The sequence below is a fragment of the Trachinotus anak genome, unplaced genomic scaffold (genome assembly GCF_046630095.1).
Source record: "Trachinotus anak isolate AG129_WGS33_773 ecotype Australia unplaced genomic scaffold, CSIRO_AGI_Tana_v1 ptg000028l, whole genome shotgun sequence".
NCBI classification, from domain to species: domain Eukaryota; kingdom Metazoa; phylum Chordata; class Actinopteri; order Carangiformes; family Carangidae; genus Trachinotus; species Trachinotus anak.
Window position 1 is genome coordinate 16,556,608 of NW_027273879.1, and position 21,974 is coordinate 16,578,581.

Consider the following 21,974-nt stretch of genomic DNA (forward strand, 5'->3'; position numbering starts at 1 on the left):
AATCATTGATTTCTATTGGAAAACAGTGATTTAGTACAGCATCACCCAACCACGATCAAATCCTCAATTGTAACAAAGATTCTTGGTGTTTTAAAGCCTCTTTACACTGGTTGAAGCACAAAACATCCCTCTTAATATGGTACAGATGCTAATGGAAGTTTCCTTTGAAAACCCTCTGGACTTTTGAATGATACTCATCATCATCCACCTTTTCTCCATTATTCAATTTAAGAATGCATAAAAAAGTCAAACTGCTGTATTTTCTCCTGCTTTGATCCCCAATGAAGACTTACAAAGGATGAAATCTGCTTCAGGTTTTGCCTTCACATTAATTTAAAGACCGCAACCCTGCTTTCTTCAAGCAATGTATGTTTCTAGAATGCATTGTATTTCTTACCCCTTGATCACCTCTTAGACTTGCAATAAATATTAATGACTCTTGACTATTCTTGTTTTTTTGAACCTTTTAATCTACTTTCTCATTACACTGGGCAGAGCCAAACAAAAAAAAAAAAAATCCCCCTTACGTTGGTGGAAAAACCCGAGCTGAAGCTCCTTTTGAAAGTCTTGCTGGACAGCGTGTGTTTGTTGGAAAGCTGCCAGTGAAAATGCAAGAGAGGGGAAGTCAGCAGACTGGCTGTCTTCTGTTCACTGTTGTTCAGATTGACTCTGTCAGGCTGGCCTTTGAGGCCCGTGATCCAGGTGGTCTGTTCTCCGCGGCGCCCTCTCTCCCCCACTTCACCCTCCCCTCCTCTCCCTCCGCCCCAGCCAACCCATGCCCACAAACATGCCCGGCATCAGCAAGCTTCCTCCCAGAGCGGTGGTGTCTTCCCTCCACCAATCGCAAGGCTCCACAGCTATGGGCACATCAGTGTGAGCCAATGAACAACACCTGTTTCTCTCAAACGTGGCTGTCCATGCCAACCATAACACCCACTTTATTTGGCCTCTGTCGTGAAGCCAATCCCAACACGTATTTCATGGGCATCCAGGCCATGAGAGGCACAGGCAAGAAGAAATATGGATTTTATCGCTGGGGAACGGACCTTCCAGAAAATGACTTTCCCAGCACAAATGTCATAGCAAATGTGTGTTGTGTCATTGCATCATCGGAAAAAAGTTCCTTGCAGTAAGGCAACCTTTTGATAGGACTGAGGGATCATTGTTTAGTGGTGAGACTCTGAAAGAATGACTCATTTTGTTTCCTTTTAAAAGTGTGAAAGCTTTGCCTGTGTTTTGTATGTCCAGCTGAGAATTGCCGAGATGATCACATATGTTTAACCTTTTACGAGTTAGTGAGTTTATGTGATGTCTGCTTTTGCACGATAACTTGATTTTGTCTAAATGTAAGATGAGTGACATCCATGAAATTATCTGCTATGTGCTTCTGAAAGTGTGTTTGTATATGTGATTTCATCATCTGTTAATTGGTAGTTACGGTTAGGGGTGGGCAATCAGACAATCTTACTTTGGCATATAATCTACTTTTCAGATGATTCGTACACATCGCGTCATTAAAAGGTGCTCTATTTAAATATTTAATTTTTAAAAGTTCAAACACTGCTAACCAGACCATGTTAACTGCTATACAGTTAGGCCGCTGCAGCTGGTGATGCCATTCCTTGTTCCATGGCGAGCTTGGTGTAGCAGCACATGTACTAATTCTACACCTGAGCAGAATAAGAACTACTGTCAGCAGCTGCAGTGCAAGGTGGTGGAGTTACAGTCTGTCCATGGGATGAGAGACCTGCCTGCTAGCAGGGAAACCTGAGGCGGGGCTAGTTGGTTAGCAGCAACTGAACTTTCAAGTTCAAAGTATATATAGCACCTAATAAATAAATAATAGCCTTGTGTTATGAATACTCCATATGAACTACGCATATGAACTACGCAAAAAGCGTGGTTGGTTGTGACACAATTTGTAAACAGAGGACAGCATCTCAGGAAAAGCGGAGTGGTGAGCAGACAAGCATCACAAAAAGGTGTCAAAGAGGCAGAAAGATACGAATCACAACCTCCAATCAGGACTTTCACAATAAAATCAGTGGTGGCAACAGGATGCAGATTGTGATTGAGATCGTGGATTACGATTTTACCTAAAAAGATTATCATATGATCTTTTTGCCAGATCACCCACCCCTAGTTACAGCACTAAATGTTGACATAACACGCTTAAAAAGGAGACCAGCCTACAAAAATTGTGACCATGTTTTGCTTTTGCACACCTGCTGACACATGGAAGATGGATTGTGAGTTTGGATGAGGAATGGTGTGTTTTATAAGGTATTCTGTTGTGGCCTTGAGGAAAAGGTCCCAATTTAGCCTAGTTAAGGCTACATTTAACTGAGCAAGTTAAAAGTAAGAATCTTATTAAAGGGGAGAAGCCAGGCTGCAGGTCAAGTCCACAATTGATATTAAAGTTAATTGGAGGTAAGAAATTGGGTGTTAGAGGTGCATGCACAAGCTGTCAAGATTTCAATACATTAACCTGTTTTAAACAATAAAAATGTCTTGTAAAAATGCATGAGTCCAAAATTTTTAGCCAGAGTGTTTTTGCTTATGGGATCTGCAGTACACTCACTCTTCTGAAATAACCTTCCTTATGGGGCTCTTCAGAAGGATCCAGTGCATACAGAAGAGCAGAGCAGCAGTTAGCGCTGCTGTTGAACTCCAACACCTGGAGATGGATTGACTCCCTGGTGTTCGTGTTGTGCTTGTGCTGTCTAAACACAAGCTAGTAGTGTTAGTCACGTCCCCGGCAGAACCAATGGGCTTCATAATGAAAGAGAAACATAAATATGGGTGAAAACACAAGCAGGGTAAGCGAGAGAAAGGGGAGAGAGAGAGAGAGAGAGAGAGAGAGAGACAGCAGGGCCGCCAAGCTGATGCAGGTATCTGAAGAGAGGAAAGAGAGCTGGCAGCACTCTCGCCAGTGTGTCTTCCCAGGACATGAAAGGCTCGCTGCTCCGAACTGGGATTATCCTCCACCTCTGGGGAGTCCCTCAGATGAGCAGAGAAGGCAGAAGGAAAGATGTGGAAAGAAATTGAAGGAAACAGGGACAGAGAAGAGGGGGGGCAGGGAAAATTAAACGTGAGAGCAAGACAACCAGTAAGAGATAAAGAGACATACATCTATAGGCTCTCATTCACATGGATGCCAGCTCCACTTAAGGGCCTGGTGATGCTCTCAACACTTCAGTTGACTACCTTTGGGGGTTTTTTTCCCCCACAATATGCCTCCAACCCCCTAAAGAATGACCCACAGTGGTAATTCACCAGAGAGCCATGTCCTTGTTTGATCTGACGCATTCCTGAAAATCATCTCTGCAGGCTCTGACAGTTTAAATCAGTCCTGATGATTCTTCTATGGCAGAAAAGACTCGTACAGCAGATACAGGTAACAAAAATATACACTGCAAAAATTGTACAAATCTTGTGTCATTTTTACTCTAGTCTAGTGCAACGATCTGCCCTGTCTTGTTCCAGATAATTCTTGAAACAAGCTGATGGAGGTGATTCATAGTTTTGTCCACTGACAAATAGTTCATGATGATCAAGTGATCATTTAAGACATTTTTCACGCAAAAATGGTATTGTTTTTGTTTTCTCAGCTTCTCAAGTCTGAGGATTTGCAGCTTTTCTCTGTTTTGCATCTTTGTAGATTGACTATCTTTAGGCTCTGCATCATTGGTTGGACAATTTCTTCACTTGTTGGAAGAAAAGCTGCCTTTTAGAACTCACACTAAAATGTGGTAAGATAAATTTTATTCAGTGTTGGTAAGGAGCTCGTTTGAAACTTGCCATGAAATATGCATCTGAGCTGGAGCATGCAGTGGAGTAAGGTTACGCTGTTGACTTAAGCTGTTTGAGTTGTCCATGTGACTTATTTTGTTGATAGTGGGCCAAAAGTTAATTGATTTTGTGTGTACTGGACAGACTGTCTGTGTGCAATCGGGCAAGGGGGGGGTGGATTAGGGGGCTGGGTGGCCGTTAAGGTCGGATCTCATCAGTCAATGCAACTATATTTTCATTTTGTTTATTTATCTTGGACACGGCGTCACTCCACCCTGCAGGATTTTGTGTTATTTGTTTGCTGTGAGTCAACGCACCGATCCAAAGTACACTCCTCCAGTGACAATCACAAACAGAACACACACTCTTCAGGACATACAACCCCCCCCCCACCATCCTTGTATTGAGGCGCGTGTGTTCCCCCCGGCTCGCAAGGCCTCTTCCTGCAGCACGTACACACATAGTTTCCCATCAAATGCTGAAACACCCCCCACCTCCCTCCTTATTCCCTCTGACTGGCCCCCACGATCTCTTTCTCTGATAGACTTTCTCGCGCTTTCTTTTCCTCCTGCTCCCCGTTTGAATTTCTCCTCTCTGTCTATAAATCTCTCTATCTCTTCTTCTACGTGTTCATCTATTGATCACTCTGTCTCTGCCCATCCTCCTGTTTGCCTTTATCTCAGGCTTGTTCCCAAGAGGGAGACGGAGAAAAGGGGTGGGAGGTGTGCAATTCCAGCTCAAGGCCAGGAGCCAGACCCTACTCCATTTGGATTTCATTACAAACAGACCAGCACCTCACAGTCTAGAACAAAAGAATAATAATCAGCGGGAAAAAAATGAAGAAAGAGAGGGGGGATGTCTCAAAGGCTTGTAATGTAGTCAATAAATTCAAGCTTTCCACTGAAAAAAGGTTCTGATATTACTTCTACGACCCAAAACCGAAATGCGAAGCAGCTCCTTTTGCCTTAGCTGACTCATTGAAAATGATCTGTTCTCAAATCTAGACATGTCCATCTTTGTGTAAGGGAACAGTTAGCATTTTTATGGGCTGTGATCCTTCCCAAATCCAGGGGGGGGGGGGGGGGGGGGCATGGGTCGCCGTGTTCACCGGCATCTGCCTTGAGCCCAATGCAAGTTCTGTCCAGGATCACACACACTCGTACAGTAGGCACACAGTGCTCGACTTTTGATATGTTTCAGCACTTCCTAGGGACAAATGGAAGCTGCCAATCATCCGCTGCCTCTGAACAAGGCCTCAAGTGGCAAATTCCTCTTCCTGATGTCAGCAGAAGGAAGGAACAGTCCGTTGTTTCTCCTCCGTAATTGGCATAATTAATCTCCTCAGACTGATGGCTTTATTACCAGTGAGTCAGAATAAGATACTGAGAAAGCGAGCGGACACACCTTGTAGATTCATTTCTTATCCACTCCTCCCCATGGGTGGCTGTTTTTCCTCATTTACATGATTATTTTGCTATCCTGCTGTGCTCTTAGAGCTTGTAGAATCAGAACCTGGACCATATAACCTACAGTGAAAGCCTGTAACATTCATCCTGATAACAACAAATGTAATGATCACCCTTTTTAATAGATTTATATTTCCTTACCAATGATGAGCTTCTAGTTGGAAGATTCAGACAGCTGATAAAAATTTTCTATATGTACGTAGATTTGTAAAATATATGTAATGTCTTGAGTTATTATTCAACTGTAAAACTAGTGTGTTTGAATTCAGCAGTTGCCTAAGTCATTGCATGTGGCAGGGAAAGATGTTGGAAAGCCTGACCAGTTTTTCTGTGAAACTGTTCTTGCACACATCTGCAAAAATGTCTTGTGTTAGACTATTTATGTGAAGTTAACATTACATTTTCCAAAACATGCCTTCATGTTTTTGAATGTGTTTTTGTCCCCCACCTTTCTCTTTCATTGCAGTACACTAGGGTAATGTTGAAACTCGACACTTGCTTCAGATTGGTAATGCATCACCATGCCTGGATTTTGTCAAAGTTATCAAAACACATCTGACAAAAAACGTGAAAGTAGTCAAAAGTAGTTATCAGATTCTTTGCAGCTGCTGTTGTTAGAATTATGCTGAATCTCGTCTTTTGCAGTTATGCTATTATCTCTCTGTGTATATGTATATGCTCAGCCATGTGCCTTCAAGTGTGCTTTTGGCAGTGAGCGAGCCAGATAAGGGCCCGTGTTGTGATTTTGATCTCACGGCGCAACAAAAGAGGAAGCTTGATGAATCATAGCTTCCTGGCTGCCTTGCATTTCGCCAGTTCTTGGATTCATACAGGCAGACATGACAGCTCAGAGGGCTTTACAAGTACAAATATCCGATTTAAAATTTTTTGATTTAATGTTTTCAAGTCTATGTAGAACAGAAGCCAACCCATCTATTTAGGTCCCACATTTTACACTTTTCTGGTGTTTTATTTTAAGTTTTGATATTCATAAGAAAATGTATTAATTGTTTTTAATACCAAAAACCATCTCAGTGTAGATTTATATGTCCTCTTTTGGCCTTCTCACAAACAACAGGTTGGTCAGGCAACTGTTTTCTGAGTGATTAAATAAAAATTTTGGGTAAACACTACTCTTTACTAGGTAAAGACATCAAGTCCTGTAAGGTTGGATTGTGGGTCTGCATGGGCCATGCTGGGGGGGGGCATAGCTAAGGGTGGTGACTATTCTGTTGTGACGACTCGTCTTAAGACAGTTTTTGAATATGGGCTGTGTGCATTCCTCTGTGGACAGAGCAGCTTGATACTTTCAAAGTATTAATATGCAACTTGACCTGCTTTATAATCAAAAAGCCTGTTGTTCTTTAACATGTTGGTGTTTATTACCTTATTGTTCCCTTGCTTCTTGCTAAGCTGTCATGTTACTGAAAAGGTAATGAATCCTCAAAAACAGCCTGGGAGCATCAGTTGCAAATGTAATCTTCTTCTCCTGACGGCTGCTCAGCAGGCTGCGGTGGTAATTATCGCTCCATGCTATGCCTTTGATCAACTGCTATTGTCAGTTGTTGCTCATGGAATAAGCTTCCAACCAGAGGACAGTCAGAGTGATACATTCACCATGCTGGCTATTATTCATTTGTATATTACATAAGCTCGGAAGTATTTCTTTCTTTTTTTTTTGTATCTTGTTTGTTACTCTCCACTTGTTGCTTTCTTGACGATTTCAACAGATGTGTTTGTTCTTTTCAGTGAGGGAAAGGTGCAGGTTTGTAGTACAAGTAAACCATATTAGGTGATACCTCTAGTGAAGACCCCCACTCTGCTCTGAGGCCATTTAGGGTATCAAATCTGCTTATGCAATCTGAATCCTTTAAAGTGTCTAAAAAGAACTTTTTATAAAGGACCTAAACTCCACTGAAATTGAAAAATGGATGGAGCCACTCACTGGAACCTTGTTTGGTCCAGCTATTTACAGCCAAATAATGGCGTCGGTGTAGGTGCCTAAAACAAAGTTTTGCAACCATTGATGCAAAACTGCAATTCAGAATCATCCATTCATTCACCCATTGGATGTAGCACCGTCATGCATACTGAAAAGAGCTCTTCACACAATTATCCATAGCTTACGTTAACTTTTTTAATGTGATACTTTACGTAAATTCTATATGGGATGAAAAGGTGGCTGTAAAGAGGTCACATTTTTGTAGGACGCCAATATTTCATGGCATGAAAAAAGAGCATCGAAACCTCAACAGGAACTTCTAAACTCTTCCCACAATATTATCAGCTTTCTTACCGTCTATCTGTGCGCTCAGTGTGTTGCACACCAATCATAGCTTCTGGCTTCTCTCCAAATCTTTTAGATTAGTCTTGTCTATGAGTTAAGATAGTAGTAGTAGTATTATGTCCGATGACTTTACACTGAAGTATTTCCAGGCAGCTACTTTCAGCAACATCGTTTCAGCCTTGTCTTGCGCAGCTCTGCTCAAAAACCAGCTGGCTGTCTGGCTCTAAGCTCCAAGGAAGAGATGGTATATCACTGCTGAGTTAAAGAGAACAATTAGGCCATATCAGCAGATCAGAGTGTTGGCTGTTGGGGCACAGTTAGCAATAGCGCCAGTAATCTGTGGCTTAGCTGGCACCTAGCCACAGCCAGCCGTAGCTCCACGGCCTCCTCAGACACTTAAGAGTCACTGAGGGCACCGATGTGCCTCAGGAGCTGGCGCTGTCATCCCCACGCTATCAGGGAAATGATTTGAAATGGGAGGAAAATAAAGGGAGCATGTGAGGGACAGAAAAGAGTAAAAGGGAGGTGGGAGGGAAAGAATTAAGTCTTTAATGAGGGCAGTTGTTTCAGCAGGCAAAAAGAATCGGGTTATATCAACACAGTGTATCAAATGATGGCTGTTAGCGGCCCACCTACTGTGAAATTATGGGTGGCCTGTTTTGGTTCTTTTCTGCCACTTATCACACATTTAGGCCTTTTTTTCGCTTTCTTTTAGTCTACAAGTTAGATCATGGATGCCAACAGATAGGGGCCTAAACAGACAGTGAAAAGAGGGTTTGGATACTTTTCATTAGAGCTGTCACAAAGATCCAGCCACTGTGTCGTTGCAGCTGCTGTGTCTGATCATATCTTATCATGAAAGGAGTTCCTGTTACAGCAGACACCCTCATCACTATCTGTCTTTTTGCACTTTCCGTCTTGTTCGCCTTGCTTATAGTGTAATGAGGATGTGGGATTAAAAGTAATGAGAGTGAGGGGGGAAACCTTGTAAACACTGTGTATTATTTTCTCCTGCGCTGTATATTCAGTTGTGAGGGAACGCAACAGAGAACAAACGACTAAGAACAAAACCCTGTTTTCATCAAGCTTCCCTCGTGCATTTAATAAGGCTGTGATGACCTTTGCTCAGTACCATGTCTCAGGGGTGTTGATCAGATGTTAGTTTCTGCAGCCGCTCATTTCTTGTTGGATCTTTTGTGCATTGTCTTGCATTAAAATTTGTTTTGATCAGTCGCAGGTTTACATATTCAAATGAAGATGTGAACTTTCCATCATTGTCTATTCTGACAAAATAAGATATGAAAAGAAAAGCACCAAGTGTCCACTTGTTCAACCCACGATAACTCAGTTCAGAAATAGCTTTCTAGTAGGATACAAGAGAAGTATACAGGAAGAATACAAGTGGTTTTATTTAATGATTCATTTACTGTAATTCCCTCACTCACTTAAGCATCACCCACAGGAAAGCTGAGAGAGAGACTGCGGAGGGCCTTTATCAGTTGTTGTAGAAGTGGTTCACAACAAGGGAAAGTGTAATTTGAACGATCGTCTGTGGGGATTATGCTTGAGAAGGTACACAAGAGAAACAAAAACGTAAGGGTGATGTGTATCAGTTAAGACAGATGGGTAGAAATGTGCCTATGGACAGGTTTCTGTGTTTTAAGATGGAAAAGTAATGGATAATCGAAAATCCAGAAATGCTTTATTTACAAATTTACATTTCAACATTAAAGAATACTATTAAAGAATTAAGAAAATAAAATTCTGATAATTCAGATAATACGTTTATACCAAACCTTCACTAGTTGCAGCCTTTAAAAAAAAAAGTCCCATTTCTGTTTTCTCTCTGTCATTGCAAATGAAATATCTTTATATTTTTAGATTTTTGATAGTTGGTCTGACAAAACAAGCAATATAAAGATATCACTCTGGGTTCAGGGAAATTGCAAATAATAGACTGAGCAATTATTAGACTTACTGAAAAATGATCAATGATCGTCATGTTTTACATCACATGTTGATATGTCATCAGCCACTTATGACCCGGCCCCTACGCCAACTCCCACCCACCCTAAACATACACACACTCCCACAGACACACCCTCCCACTACCTCTCCTCTCTGTCCACAGAATAAACACATCAGACAGGGATATCTACTTTTTGTTTGTTTTATGGAAGACAGTAGAGACACATTCCCTGATTAATGAGCACTCATGCACACATTTACACACACACACACACACACACACACACACACACACACACACATGTGCTGCACTGAAAACATGTTGACTTTAGTATTTAATTTCAATCACAGACAAAAAAGTGTTATGATAACAATAAGCTGATGAATAATCATATCTTTGTTGAAACACGCATCGAAACATGCACACACTCAGCTGCGTGGAAGGCTGAGTAAAACATCAGCCTGCTGTCGTCATGGTGATATAGACATCAGCGGTAAAAACTCTAAAAATGAAGCTGTTAGACCAACTCCGGTGTTATTTTGGGCTCTGGGTTTTTACGCAACTGACTAAATCTCCTGGGTTTTTTGTTGAATCTTTTCCTCTGAACACATCCAGAGAAATGCTAATGACTAGCGTTTCATCCAGACTGTGCTGTGGTGCTCTGTGCACTTCAAAAACTGACTCACCTGCCTCTCCTAAAACATCTCTGTGAATAATGATAATGAAAAAAAAAAATAAAAAATCAGCTTTTCGCCTCAAATCAACAGAAAGGAGGAGCAGGAAGGGTGGGGTGGGCGTGGGGTTCTGCGTTATTGTTGTCAGGCCGCAGCTTCATCCAGTTTTCTCTGTCAGAGGAACCCGCAGTTTGCTAATGTGCTGCAGAGTAGGTGCAAGTGACTCATGACTGCTTCAATTACGCCAAAGTCAATCCATGAAATGATCATTTTTTTCCTGGCTGCTGTCTCACCAATGCCATCATCCCTCAGCTGACCCACTGCCAGCAGGGTGGTATAGAAAACCCATTGTTTGTGCAAGGATCTGCACGGAGCCAGTCTGGATATTTTGTGTGTGTGTATGTGCATTTGTGCGTGTCTGTGCCGTAGTGAAAGATCCAACAAAGTCTCAGGAGGATATGGGATTGGACAGAAGCTATAGCAGTATTATCCTAAATCTGGCACTGCTGTATGCATCATTATGTGCACACAATCTAGGTAAAGCATTATGATTTTTACTTATTGACTGTCATGAGTAACAAGACTTAAAGGCAAAATGGCAACTGGATGTAGTGTATGTGATTTACTGAGATTTATGAGCTCTCCCTCGCTTTTTTTTGCTGCATCCCACGCCCTTGTGATCCACTAAATCTCCGCTGAGGCACTAGTAGATGAATAATAGAGGAGGAGAGTTAGCCGTGGAGTGAGAAACGAGCATCTGTCTACTCGTACATAGGCACATGCTTCTGATTGTGAATGCTTTTCACACAGTTCTGGCTGCACCACTCACTGGTGATTGTTAAACTTATTGTTTTGAGCCCACACAGCTAAATTGAAGGACCCTTTGGATAATAACAATAAATAAACCAACTAGGAAACTAAATCAAGCTGACATTAACATTATGAAAATTGGAAAAGCTTCATCAATCACAGTAAAAAAAAACAACTATGTTTTAACATATAGTTTAACAAGACCAAAATAAGCATCATATTGTGGAGCAGAAATATGTATTTCTCTTCTTCTGTCACATTAATCAATGCTCAACCCCTCAGTTGTATCTGGAGACTCCTCCAAATTGGGAGCCAGTACAGGGGAAGAACCCTCTCACCTGACTCACACAGTCGACAGAGGTTGTTAAAAGGCAGACAAGAAGAATCAAAGAAAAATGGAAAGTCTGGTAGGTTTGTGTTACAGTGGCCTGCTCAGCCTTCAGTCTGTCACCTCTCACCACAAGGTCTGTTTAGCTGACAGTGCACCCTCCACTGTGTTCCTTCAGAATGGTCTCTCCCCTACTAACAAATTGGGTATCAGTGACTCAGTGTCACTGTGAAGACCACACAACAGGCTCCTGTTCCTCTCTACTAGGGCTTTATACCTAAATGACAAAACATACTGTCACTGCCTCCTATAACAACTCATTTGACTCGTTTGACTGTCACAGAAATGAGTCATATGAGCGTTTTCTGCTCTGCCACCTCTATAGCCAAGGTCTGGTTAACTTCAGGCAGCTAAAGTGTCCACCTTCATATGTAAAAGAACGATGTTGACAATCAGGTGGAGGGCTGCACATGAACTCTAGCCTCTGGCTCTAAGTAGGTGCTTTATATGTCCGACCATTCACACAAACCTTCCTTCCTTATGCCTCAGAGACAGCCAGGACCGGAGGCAATGTGTTTTCGGGTTGTCCATCCATCTGTCTGTCCCATTCTTGTAAACACAATATCTCAATAATGCCATGAGGGAATTTTTTCAAACTTTGAACAAACATTCGCTTGGACTGAAGAATGAACTGATTAGATTTGAGTGGTCAAAGGTCAATGTCCCTGTGGCTTCAAAAAACACATTTTCGGACTCTTGAATATGATATCTCAAGACCACCTTGAGGGAATTTCTTTAGATTTGGCACATTCACTTGTACTACATTTTGGTAGGCAAAGGTCAAAGTTCAAGGTCATGGTGACCTCATGTTCTTGTGAACATAATATATCAGGAATGCACAGAGGGAAATTCGTTACATCTGGCACAAACATGAATTTTAGATTTTTGATGAGAATTTGGTGGTAAAAGATTAAAGGTCAAGGCCTCTGTGACCTCATAACACATTTTTGGCCTTAAATCAAGAATTCATACTCTAATTATGACACAATTCAACACAAATGTCTAACAGGATAAAATAATGAAGATGATAACATTATATCCAAAAGGTCAAAGGTCAACTTCCCTGTGACATCCTAATGTTCTGCAGAAAAGCATAACAAACATAGGTTGTTTCACATGTTTGAACAAAATGCCATTCACTGTTATTTTCCTTTTGAGGACCAGCTCCTTTCATCTCGTCATCTATTGTTATTTCAATCAACCATTTATCATATTCTACAATATACTCACAAACCCGCAACAGCCTGAACACAAACAGGCAAATTTCCTCTGTGTAAACACACCCAACAGCAGAACAAATGAGCAAAAAAAACAAAAAAAAGGGAAAGCAAGGGAGGTAAGCATTGTTTAGAAATAGGAGATGCTTGTATGCAGTAGAGAAGTGATAGGTGGAGAACTCTGTCTACGCTTGCCAGTAAGACAGAACCTAATTTGCTTATTTGTAGCTGTCAGTAGAGCTTCTCTGTGCCCAGTGATAAAGGCTAATTGACAGGCAAAGGCTGCAAACGACAACGCTCAGAAGCACTTTTCAACCCCCGTCAATACATTTTTGTATATTGGCATTCAGGAAACCTGGACAACTGCCACTCATTTCTTGGATGCTTCAATATTTTTTATTCCCCTCTCCTCCCCGGTCGTGCCCTTGCTCATCCATTTGCTTTGTATACACACTATTATCTAATCTAGTAAGCGTGTTTGATTTATGCTTTTTGTAGGTAGCCCTAGTACAAACAGTTGCAGGAGCTTGCAATGCAAGACATGTTTCACTTTCTAGTTCAACAGGTTGACAGGAAATACAGGCAGGAGTGTCAGTGTAGCAGAACTCATCTTTTTTCTGATATTGACTTGCTTGTCAGTTCATTAACTTTCTTATTTGTTTAGGAGTTTTTTTGTCATTCCTGTCTTGTTTTTCCATTTTCTCCTTTCCTTTCCTTTTTTCTCTCCTTTTCTTATTTCCTTTCCTCCCCTCGTATACCTTCTGTCTTCTGTTTCCTCTCCTCGTACTGTACATCCTCATACCTCCCTCTGTTGTCCTGTCCTTGTTCCTCTCCTCTCCTTGTTTCCTCTCATCTTTCCTCCTAGTGCATCTTTTCAGTTCCTCACCTTCAATTCTGCCCTCATAAGTCTTTTTCTCTCCTCTCCTCTCCTCTCCTCTCCTCTCCTCTCCTCTCCTCTCCTCTCCTCTCCTCTCCTCTCCTCTCCAGGGAGGATTAGGACAGAGTCCTTTTCATCCTGCTGTAATCCTACACTGGCAACCCAACTCCAACAAGAATAAACATACACACACAGACATGCAAACACACACACATTTTGCTGTGAGATATGTATATGTTCAGGGAGCTTTGCCCAAATAAGACCATTCACATACAATATGACCACATGAGTACATCTGGAAAAAGAAACTCAGAGAGGATTTTTGGAGATTTTTCAGTTACTGTTCTGCTCTGGTGGTTCCTCCTCTCCAAAAAAGTGTAAGAGGGTGAGACATAAGGAATGAATGGGAGAGAAAAAAGAGACATAAACAGGCTGATCTACCTCCCAGCCTGTGTCTGTCATCTCCCTCGAGGTGGGGCCTTGCTGGGACTCTGTCAGCTGAGCTCCCCCCCTGCTGAGACCTACAATGGCAGATTGGCAGCCCTAATACCACAGCTCGCTTTATCTGCTTGAATTAAAACCCAATTGGAGAAGGGTTATGGGAATTGCTGGCTCAGGGAGAGCTTTTATTTATTTATTTAATTTTTTTCAGGAATTATGTGTGTGGGCGCATTTTAGGAAAGAAAAAATGTAATCAGAGGGATATAAGCTCAAGGGGTATCAGTCAGAGGATTAAACACAGAACTAATACAGCTAGATGCAGAGCTGTTGTTAGCCCTTTATTAAGAAGGATGTGTGTTTGTTTTCAAAAGGATGGGGGGCCATGTGTGTATGTGTGCGTGTGCGCTCACAGGAAGTGCTCGTGAGGCAAGCAGGATGTGCAGGAAGTGTTTGGCTTGGCTCAGCTGGCAGCTAGATTTGTTGCTCTGAGGACTGCTGATGCAGGGAGAAGGATGCAAAGATTCCCCTCCCGTTTTTTTGTGCTGCATTAAAGAAGGCATTTTACAACAGAAACGCACCACTATGAACAGACACACACACATAAAAAAGTTACTGTAAAGTCAGCAGGGGCAGAGAAGAAGCACTCCAGGAAAACTGCCGTGAACTGGACACTTAACTCTTGGGTGTCAACTAATTGAGCCATCCGTCAGTTTTATTCCACTGCACAGAAACAGAGGAACCTGGTCACTTATGAAACGTGGGAGGGTGATAGACAAGCCACGCTCCCTCACTTATTACATAACAAGCCCATGTCCCCGCTGCAGAGAGAGCAAAGTTGTAGTGTCAAAATAGGACAGGATATAAAAGCAGGGTATTTCAGGACAACAGACTAGTGAAGCTAAGCTGTCTTATATCAGCTGCAGGACTGTGTGTTTTGAATAAATTGTTCTAGCATGGTGTGTGGTATATTAAACATTTCTGGAAACTGATTTGAGAAACAGCTAAAAGATAATATAATAATGTGGGAATGTCTTTTAACTGCATGAAGAATTCAGGTAATTCATCACCTTGCTGCAAAATTCCTATAAATACTTTATTCTGCTCTTTATGGACTGCTTTGTCTAGTCAGCTGCCAATGTGAGGTAGATCAATGATACTGTATTTTCTTTATTGAACAATTTGCCAATAATTTTCTCGATTAATACCGGAGTTGAAAGTCTTGTGGCAACTGTAATGTAAGAAATGCACTAAATGTTCATGTTTAAGAGGTGGAAAAAGTCTCAGACAATTTCTCTTGAGAAATGACTTTTTCTGTTATCAATGTCTGCGGATTTATTTCCTGTCAGTCATCGTTTCCTGCTAATCACTGTGACTCAGTGCAGTGCAGTATAATTTGTATTGTTCGAGAGTCAAGTTAAGTTTCTTTATGTGTGGCCCAAAATCACAAGATTGTCTCAGAGGGCTTACCAATCTGATTCACTAGCAACATCCTCTGCAAGAAAAGACTGAAGTGCATGAGGAGATGGCTCCATCTTCCATGATGTACAGATTAGATGGAAGTAGCAGAGGGACAGAGAAAGGAAAGGCAGACAGCAGCAAAGACAGACACGATCATAAATGAAAGAGTAGAGACTAAGTATAAGAGGGAGAAGAAAGACAGAAAGAACATTAGCTCTTATACTTTATACGATATACATACATACATACATATATATATATATATATATATACTTTATTCTTATCACTCTCTCTGACTTTAAACTTGCTGCAAGTAAGTTTTCTCTCAGCCACGATGCAACATATTTTTAATTCTCTTGGCAACCCTGTCTCCTAGAAAGTAAGTTTATATTCAACTAAAAATTGTGACGATTGCATATGAAACATATATATATTTTCCATTTGTAGTGACTTCAGCATTACTCAATCTTTTTATGGTTATGCTTAGACACTCACAGCACTTAAAGTTAAGGAAAGGTCATGTTCTGGTTTCATACAGAAAAAGTTCACAGTGACTTCAAACAACGTGTTTATTTACATTTAACAAAAAACACTGTCTTTCCCTAACTTTAACCCAAGTGCTTTTGTTGCCTAAACCACAGATGAGACTCGAGGAGCGAACCTCGGTCTCTGGTGTGACAGTTGTGGGCTTTGCACCCTGCCATCAACCCCAACCACCTCTAAGCAACTCTGCTGCTGTTGATAAATGTATTGCTTTTTTCATTCAGAAATTATGTTGCCTCTGAGCATGATCCAGCAAGCAATTACGTTTCCTACAAAACGGATTTGCTGTTTAGCTGTACAGAAACGTCATTTCTAGGAAACATGGTTGCTCCCGGGCCCACTGCCCCACTCATCAGCCACATGCATTATAGATATATACATCCTGTCCTCATAGATCCCCGAGGAAAGCACTTGTGAAGAGGTTAACTCTTCAGTTTGAAGGACAGACCCACTCTACTCTGTAGAGATAGTAAACCTCCATTCACTCTCATGTTATATTTTTCTCTTTTTCCCAAGAGCTATTGTCGGATTAAATCGTCTCGTGTTTTTGCTGAATTGTCCATTTTCCTGGACTGCGCTCAGATTCAACAACCGCTTTCACACTTCACCAGATGTGTTGAATTTTTGGTGCCCATGACTCCAGTCTAGAGAAACTCAAATTAGAGTGTGAAAATGTTTTTAAAAATGTGTGCATGAAGAGCCAAGTTTTCAAAGGCTTTATGTTGAAGTCTCAAGGTGCACAGAGTTCTGTCACCCTCATTGTGTAAATCACAGACCAGTGAAAAAGTGACCGATCAGTGTGCCACTCTCTCATCTTCAAAATGAAATGCTTTCATTCTAACGTCCTTATTTTTTTTTTTTTTTTTTTTTTTTTTTCCTGAGCAGACTCTTCAGGCCAGATGACCTCCTCCCCCCTGGGCTCACCCACATCCCACCGGGGAATGCACCCTTCTCTTCTCAGCCCGACGTCCATGGGGCCCTCTGGCTCTCTTCACTCTCCCATCAGCACGCTGAGCTCACCCATGAACGGCATGGCCTCACCCTTCTCCGTCATCAGCTCACCCATGGGCCCTCACTCCATGAACTCGCCGGGCATGGGCTACGGCCCCAGCGTCAGCCCCCAGGTAAGGCCTGTAACAGATTCTAAAATATGGAGGTGCACACACACACACACAGACACACACACACACACACACATATATATATATATATATATATATTTAAATGACAACTATGAGAAACAAAGTCAAAGTTTTGAGCTGCTATTCTGAGACACAGGTGTGTTTTAGAGATATCACACGCCATTCATTAACTGAAAAAAGCATGTTATTTTTTTACAGTATTTTTTTCAGTTCAAAGTTAGCTGCCTGTGTTACTTGTGCAATTTAGGGAATTATATTATGTTCCAGGTGACAGGAGATTGTTAAGGCAATAGCACACAATATTAGCATTGACAATGTGCATTTTTCCAGTTCTCCTGACACTTGAGAGTCATTGATGTTTGATTTTGTTAAAGCCAGTCAAATCAAGTCTAACCAGGCCTGGGGGCTGCAAAGTAGCTGCAGCTAGAAGCATTTTATATATGCCTCTTGTAACAGTGCTTACCTGTATTTCTCTCTGGTGGGGAAAAAAGAATTGTTGAACTCTTTGGGAAACAACCTTATTTGCTTTATTGCCAAGACAGTTAGCCACTGCCTCCATAAAGACTGGAGGCAGTGGTGGAAAGCTAAAATACCTCTGTCCAAAGGTTAAAAAAAAAAGAAAACAATTACCAGTACCTTTAGTGCTAATTAATTATGTCTGTTGGTTGCCTGGCAACCTCACAGAGATGACAAGACTCCAGGACATCACTGGACTCAGCTTGTATCTGCCTGTGTAGTTTTGATCTTCTCATTTAACTCTGTTAAAACGTTCATTTGAAAAGCAATAGAAAATAAAAATTACAAAAAAACCGTGGTTGAATGATTAAGCTGAACTGTCACATTCAGGAACCAAAACCTTCATGTTCAGCAGCCTCCACCGTAATAACATGAGGGTTTCTGTGTATTTACTCTCAGCTTACTATAAACTAACCTCACACACTGTTGTGTATCATGTTTTACAAACAGTATTCACATGTCTCAGAAGTGCAAATTACAGTCACTTACACTTGCACACTCAGACACACACACACACACACACACACAGTTCCTCCTAAGCCAGGCCCCAGCAGACTGAGGCCCTTTTTTGACCTCATGCCACAGTTAATCAAGGCCTATTCAGCTGGGATTCCACAGTGCTTCAGCTCTGTCACTCTTTCTTCTACATCTGAGGCATAATCATCACTCCCTCCTGCCATAGCTCTCTTTCTTCTCCATCCCTTCATTCTTCTTCTCCCAGTTACTGTCCTATTTCCTCTTTATTTTCCCCCTTTCTTGCCGTTTAATTCCTTGTCTCTTTCACATCGTCTCCATTTCCTCTCCCTCTCTGTCTCTGTTGGTTTTGTTCCATCAATAAGCCTTGGTTTCTGTGGTATTAAAAAAAAAAAACAAAACACACACACACACACACACACACACACACACACATACAATTAAGACATCAAAGCCTGCAGTGTCCCAGTTTCTGTCTGGAGCCATATCTAAAATTGAAATTGTTTCCCCCCCAAAATGCAGTGGCTGCCCTTTTTTGTGTTTGTTAATAATTGTGTTAAAGTGCATTGGCAATGTGATGCTATTTGGAATGGGCTCTCCTCACTATTGTTGCGCTTATCACCGCCTTCTGAACGAAAGTGTCCCAGATGTAATGGAGTTAAGAGTGGATTAGGGGCACTTTCAAAAAGCGGCCACAATCTTTCTTTGCTAGAAAGCCCATTTCCCCCTCTCTTTCAGAGTCTTCTATACTTTTTAATTCCAACACTTTCATCTCTTCCACTTTCTGTCCCAGAGTGGCATACTTTGTATGCAGGTTGGATGTTTAGGTAGCAAACGTTACAGTTGATTCAGCTCAGTCTGTCTGTTTTGATTGATCTATAACAGGAGTTTTAGTGAATTTATATCAATCTATCCTTTTAGAGCTCCACAAAGAGCAGGTAAGAGCTGTAGGGCTCCGGGGTGCAACCAAATCTGTCAACTAAATATTTTCAATGGTTGCACTGGCGTGTTGCAGTTCTGTCTGTATATGTATGTGTGCAGCCTGATATTCTTCTATGCTGAATGTGGGTGAGGAAAAAGAATCAGTCATGTGTGTATGTGTGAAACTACACAACCTTAAAGCATACTGGTAATTCAAAATGAAGAAAACTAGTAATTGTTTTTTCATCAAGAATAATGCTGTGGTGATTATTAAATCTGTCGTCGGCCCAGAAAGGCCCAGCTCAGACTCTGCATCATCAGCAGAGGTAAACGCTCCACCACGTGTCTCCCCAATAAGACGCCTAATCCTGACAGATTCCTTGGCAGAGACGGCAACATCTGACTCCAAGCCAGAGCCTACAACATACAAAGAGGCCAAAATATTTACCTTTTGCAAAGAATGGCTTGTCCAACTATAAAGCAGCCATCATTATGCACTGCATTTATTGCAAAGAGTGTGACCAAAGCATGGTGACATTCCAAATTGAAGCATTAAAAAGCACATTGTCTAAAAGAAAAACTTCCTGCACCATAACGGGCGTGTGCCCAGCAGAGCAACATTTCAGTGCCATGCAGCGGCAAATCGAAGTAGTGAGGAGTCAGAAATGATGATAAAATTTTAAAATGGGAACTGACAAAAAAGGTAATCCTCAAAATCTATTGCATTGGCAAAGATTGCAGTGGAAAGTTTTGCGTGTGCCTAAATTGTTTGCTGGTGCACATTAAAAAAAAAAAAAAAAGTTAGATGCATCGGTGCAACCAATGTGAAAACCTGAGCTGTTTCTGTTGGTGGTGACAGTTCTAATGGTGTATGTACTGTAATTATAGCATGTGTCTTAACTTGTCTTATGGGTCCTGACTGGTTCTCAGTCTTTAACAGTGCTGCATTGTTTTAAATTTGTTGATTTGATACTGATATCAGGGTAAAAGAATAAGAGCTTTTGTACTGTCCACATTTTAATCTTTGAGTTGGATTTTGAAAAGTGACACTAGTTCCGATAAGATATCTGAATTTCATTATCAATACTGAAACTAAATCTTCTTTTGAGAATTATAAACATGTTTTTCTACAAAACCCTTCTTTCATCTAGGCTGTAGGAATGGACTGGTTATGGCCAGTGGCCTAAAGTGCACCACCTCTTCTTTAAAGCTTCCCTCCTGTTTCAAGAGTCCAATGTATGGCAGTCACATGCAAATGTAATTAGACTGAGGCCATAAGGAACAGTTAGCCTCCTTTATGACCTTGAACCACTAATATTTTTTTGGTAACAACTGAATTGTGTCCATTTCAAACGATCAGGTACTGAAAGTTGCCAACGCTTAAATGTCTAAATTTTATGTTTCATCAAATTTTGATCATAATTCCTGGAATTTGTTTTGAAAAATGTACTTCAAGGTCTCCCTATTTACAATGTATCAGTAGCAGTAAGCAATATACAAAAACTTAAAGTAAATGGTTCATAACACATAAGGACAAGTGTTTATTATTATTCATTTATGAAGCCTCCCCTTATCTGTGTACAACTACATTACAGTGTGTTATAAACTATTAAACATACTACTTGTAAAAGGTATATAAGGGACTTGGAATAAAACGTTGCCATTTTATCAAAAAAAATAGAAACAGTCTTGGCACAGAAATGGTGTCAGCAATGTCACAGAAATGTGACAGGTCCTAATGTTTGAGGATTTGAGCTGTTAACCGTGAACATTTGCAGAACGTAGACTGTGGAGGCTGCTGACTGTCGCTCAGTGAGGGTGGAGAATGGCAGTTTGATGTGGGAGTGGTGTGGCTGAGAGGTTAAAGATGGTGGCCGGGCCCTGTGGTCGTGAGGCGCGGCACTTTTGATGAGACTTGATTTGAGTCAGACGGCGTATGCCACTTGCTCTTAACACTCGGATGACTTGCTGTTTTCATGAGCAGTTGACTGGAACGAGGTCACAGCTCAGCCTCCTCCCCTACTTAACCGCCCAGAGCCCATTACAAGACCCCCACCTATGCTAACCCGACACACACATACACACACATGCCCACACTCATAGACATGGTCACTTACCCATGACCACACACATTTTACATTTACTAAATTGTAGTCTTCCTAATGATCTTTTAGTGTCATTAAAGAAAAAAAAAAAAATACAATAGTTGTGTCTTGTTTTTCTTCTTCATTTCCTTTCTGACATGTTATTGTCTTTTTAAGTCGTTCTCATCAGAAGAAGACCGTGTTTACCATAAACAGCAATCATCAGTGTCTTCATGGAGCAGGAAACACGACTTTTAGATGCTTGGAAATATAAATCTAGGTAAAAATGTGTTTTATATGAAGGAAAAAGACAATAAAAATAGTGAAAACCAAAAAGAATGAGGCTTAACATCCTCTGCATCAAAGATGAAAATGACAAGTTGATGAAAGCCGGGAACAGGATGAACAAAAGTCCCATTCTCACTGGAATCTTGCGTCCTCCAAAAGCCAAACCACATGTAAAGAGAGAGACAGTCCTTTATCATCAGCCAATTCTTACATCTCAAGCAACAGTGCTTCCCCTTCAGTTCTGTCCCAAATATCCAGACACACACATACTGTGGCTGTGCTTTTCTTTTATTCTTTGGTCTTTTTTCACAGTGGGAAAATTTTTAGTTTGTCACATGTATTCTGTGCATCCCAGCTATCTCTATCTATTGTAGAATATCAGAAAAGCATCTGCATTGTTCGAAGGAGGGCCAAACATATTTTGACAGAATAATTTCCCCATAATGCGAAACGCATACTTTCAGTGGTTTTGCAATTATAAGGCTTGTTATATGAGTTATATGAAGGGAGAGATGGCGAGACCCGGGTATCTGATCTGGGGGCGATGCCAGGCCGCAACCGTGCCCATTACGATCAGACCCATCAGCGGTCATGTCTGCGGGCTTGAACTCACTGACAATAGAGTCC

General features: G+C 41.3%; 1 protein-coding gene across 4 annotated transcripts in view; it reads left to right on the forward strand.

Moving 5' to 3' along the window:
* Nucleotides 1-21,974, forward strand: part of rxraa (retinoid X receptor, alpha a) — a 104,940-nt gene that overhangs the window by 46,798 nt on the left and 36,168 nt on the right. For 2 of the 4 annotated variants that reach the window (XM_071466788.1, XM_071466791.1), the window contains exon 3: nucleotides 16,808-17,046. In XM_071466788.1, the coding sequence (XP_071322889.1) occupies nucleotides 16,808-17,046 (239 nt within the window). Of the gene's footprint in view, nucleotides 1-16,807; nucleotides 17,056-21,974 lie in introns of all 4 variants that reach the window. The other 2 variants (XM_071466787.1, XM_071466790.1) reach the window with 1 other exon arrangement.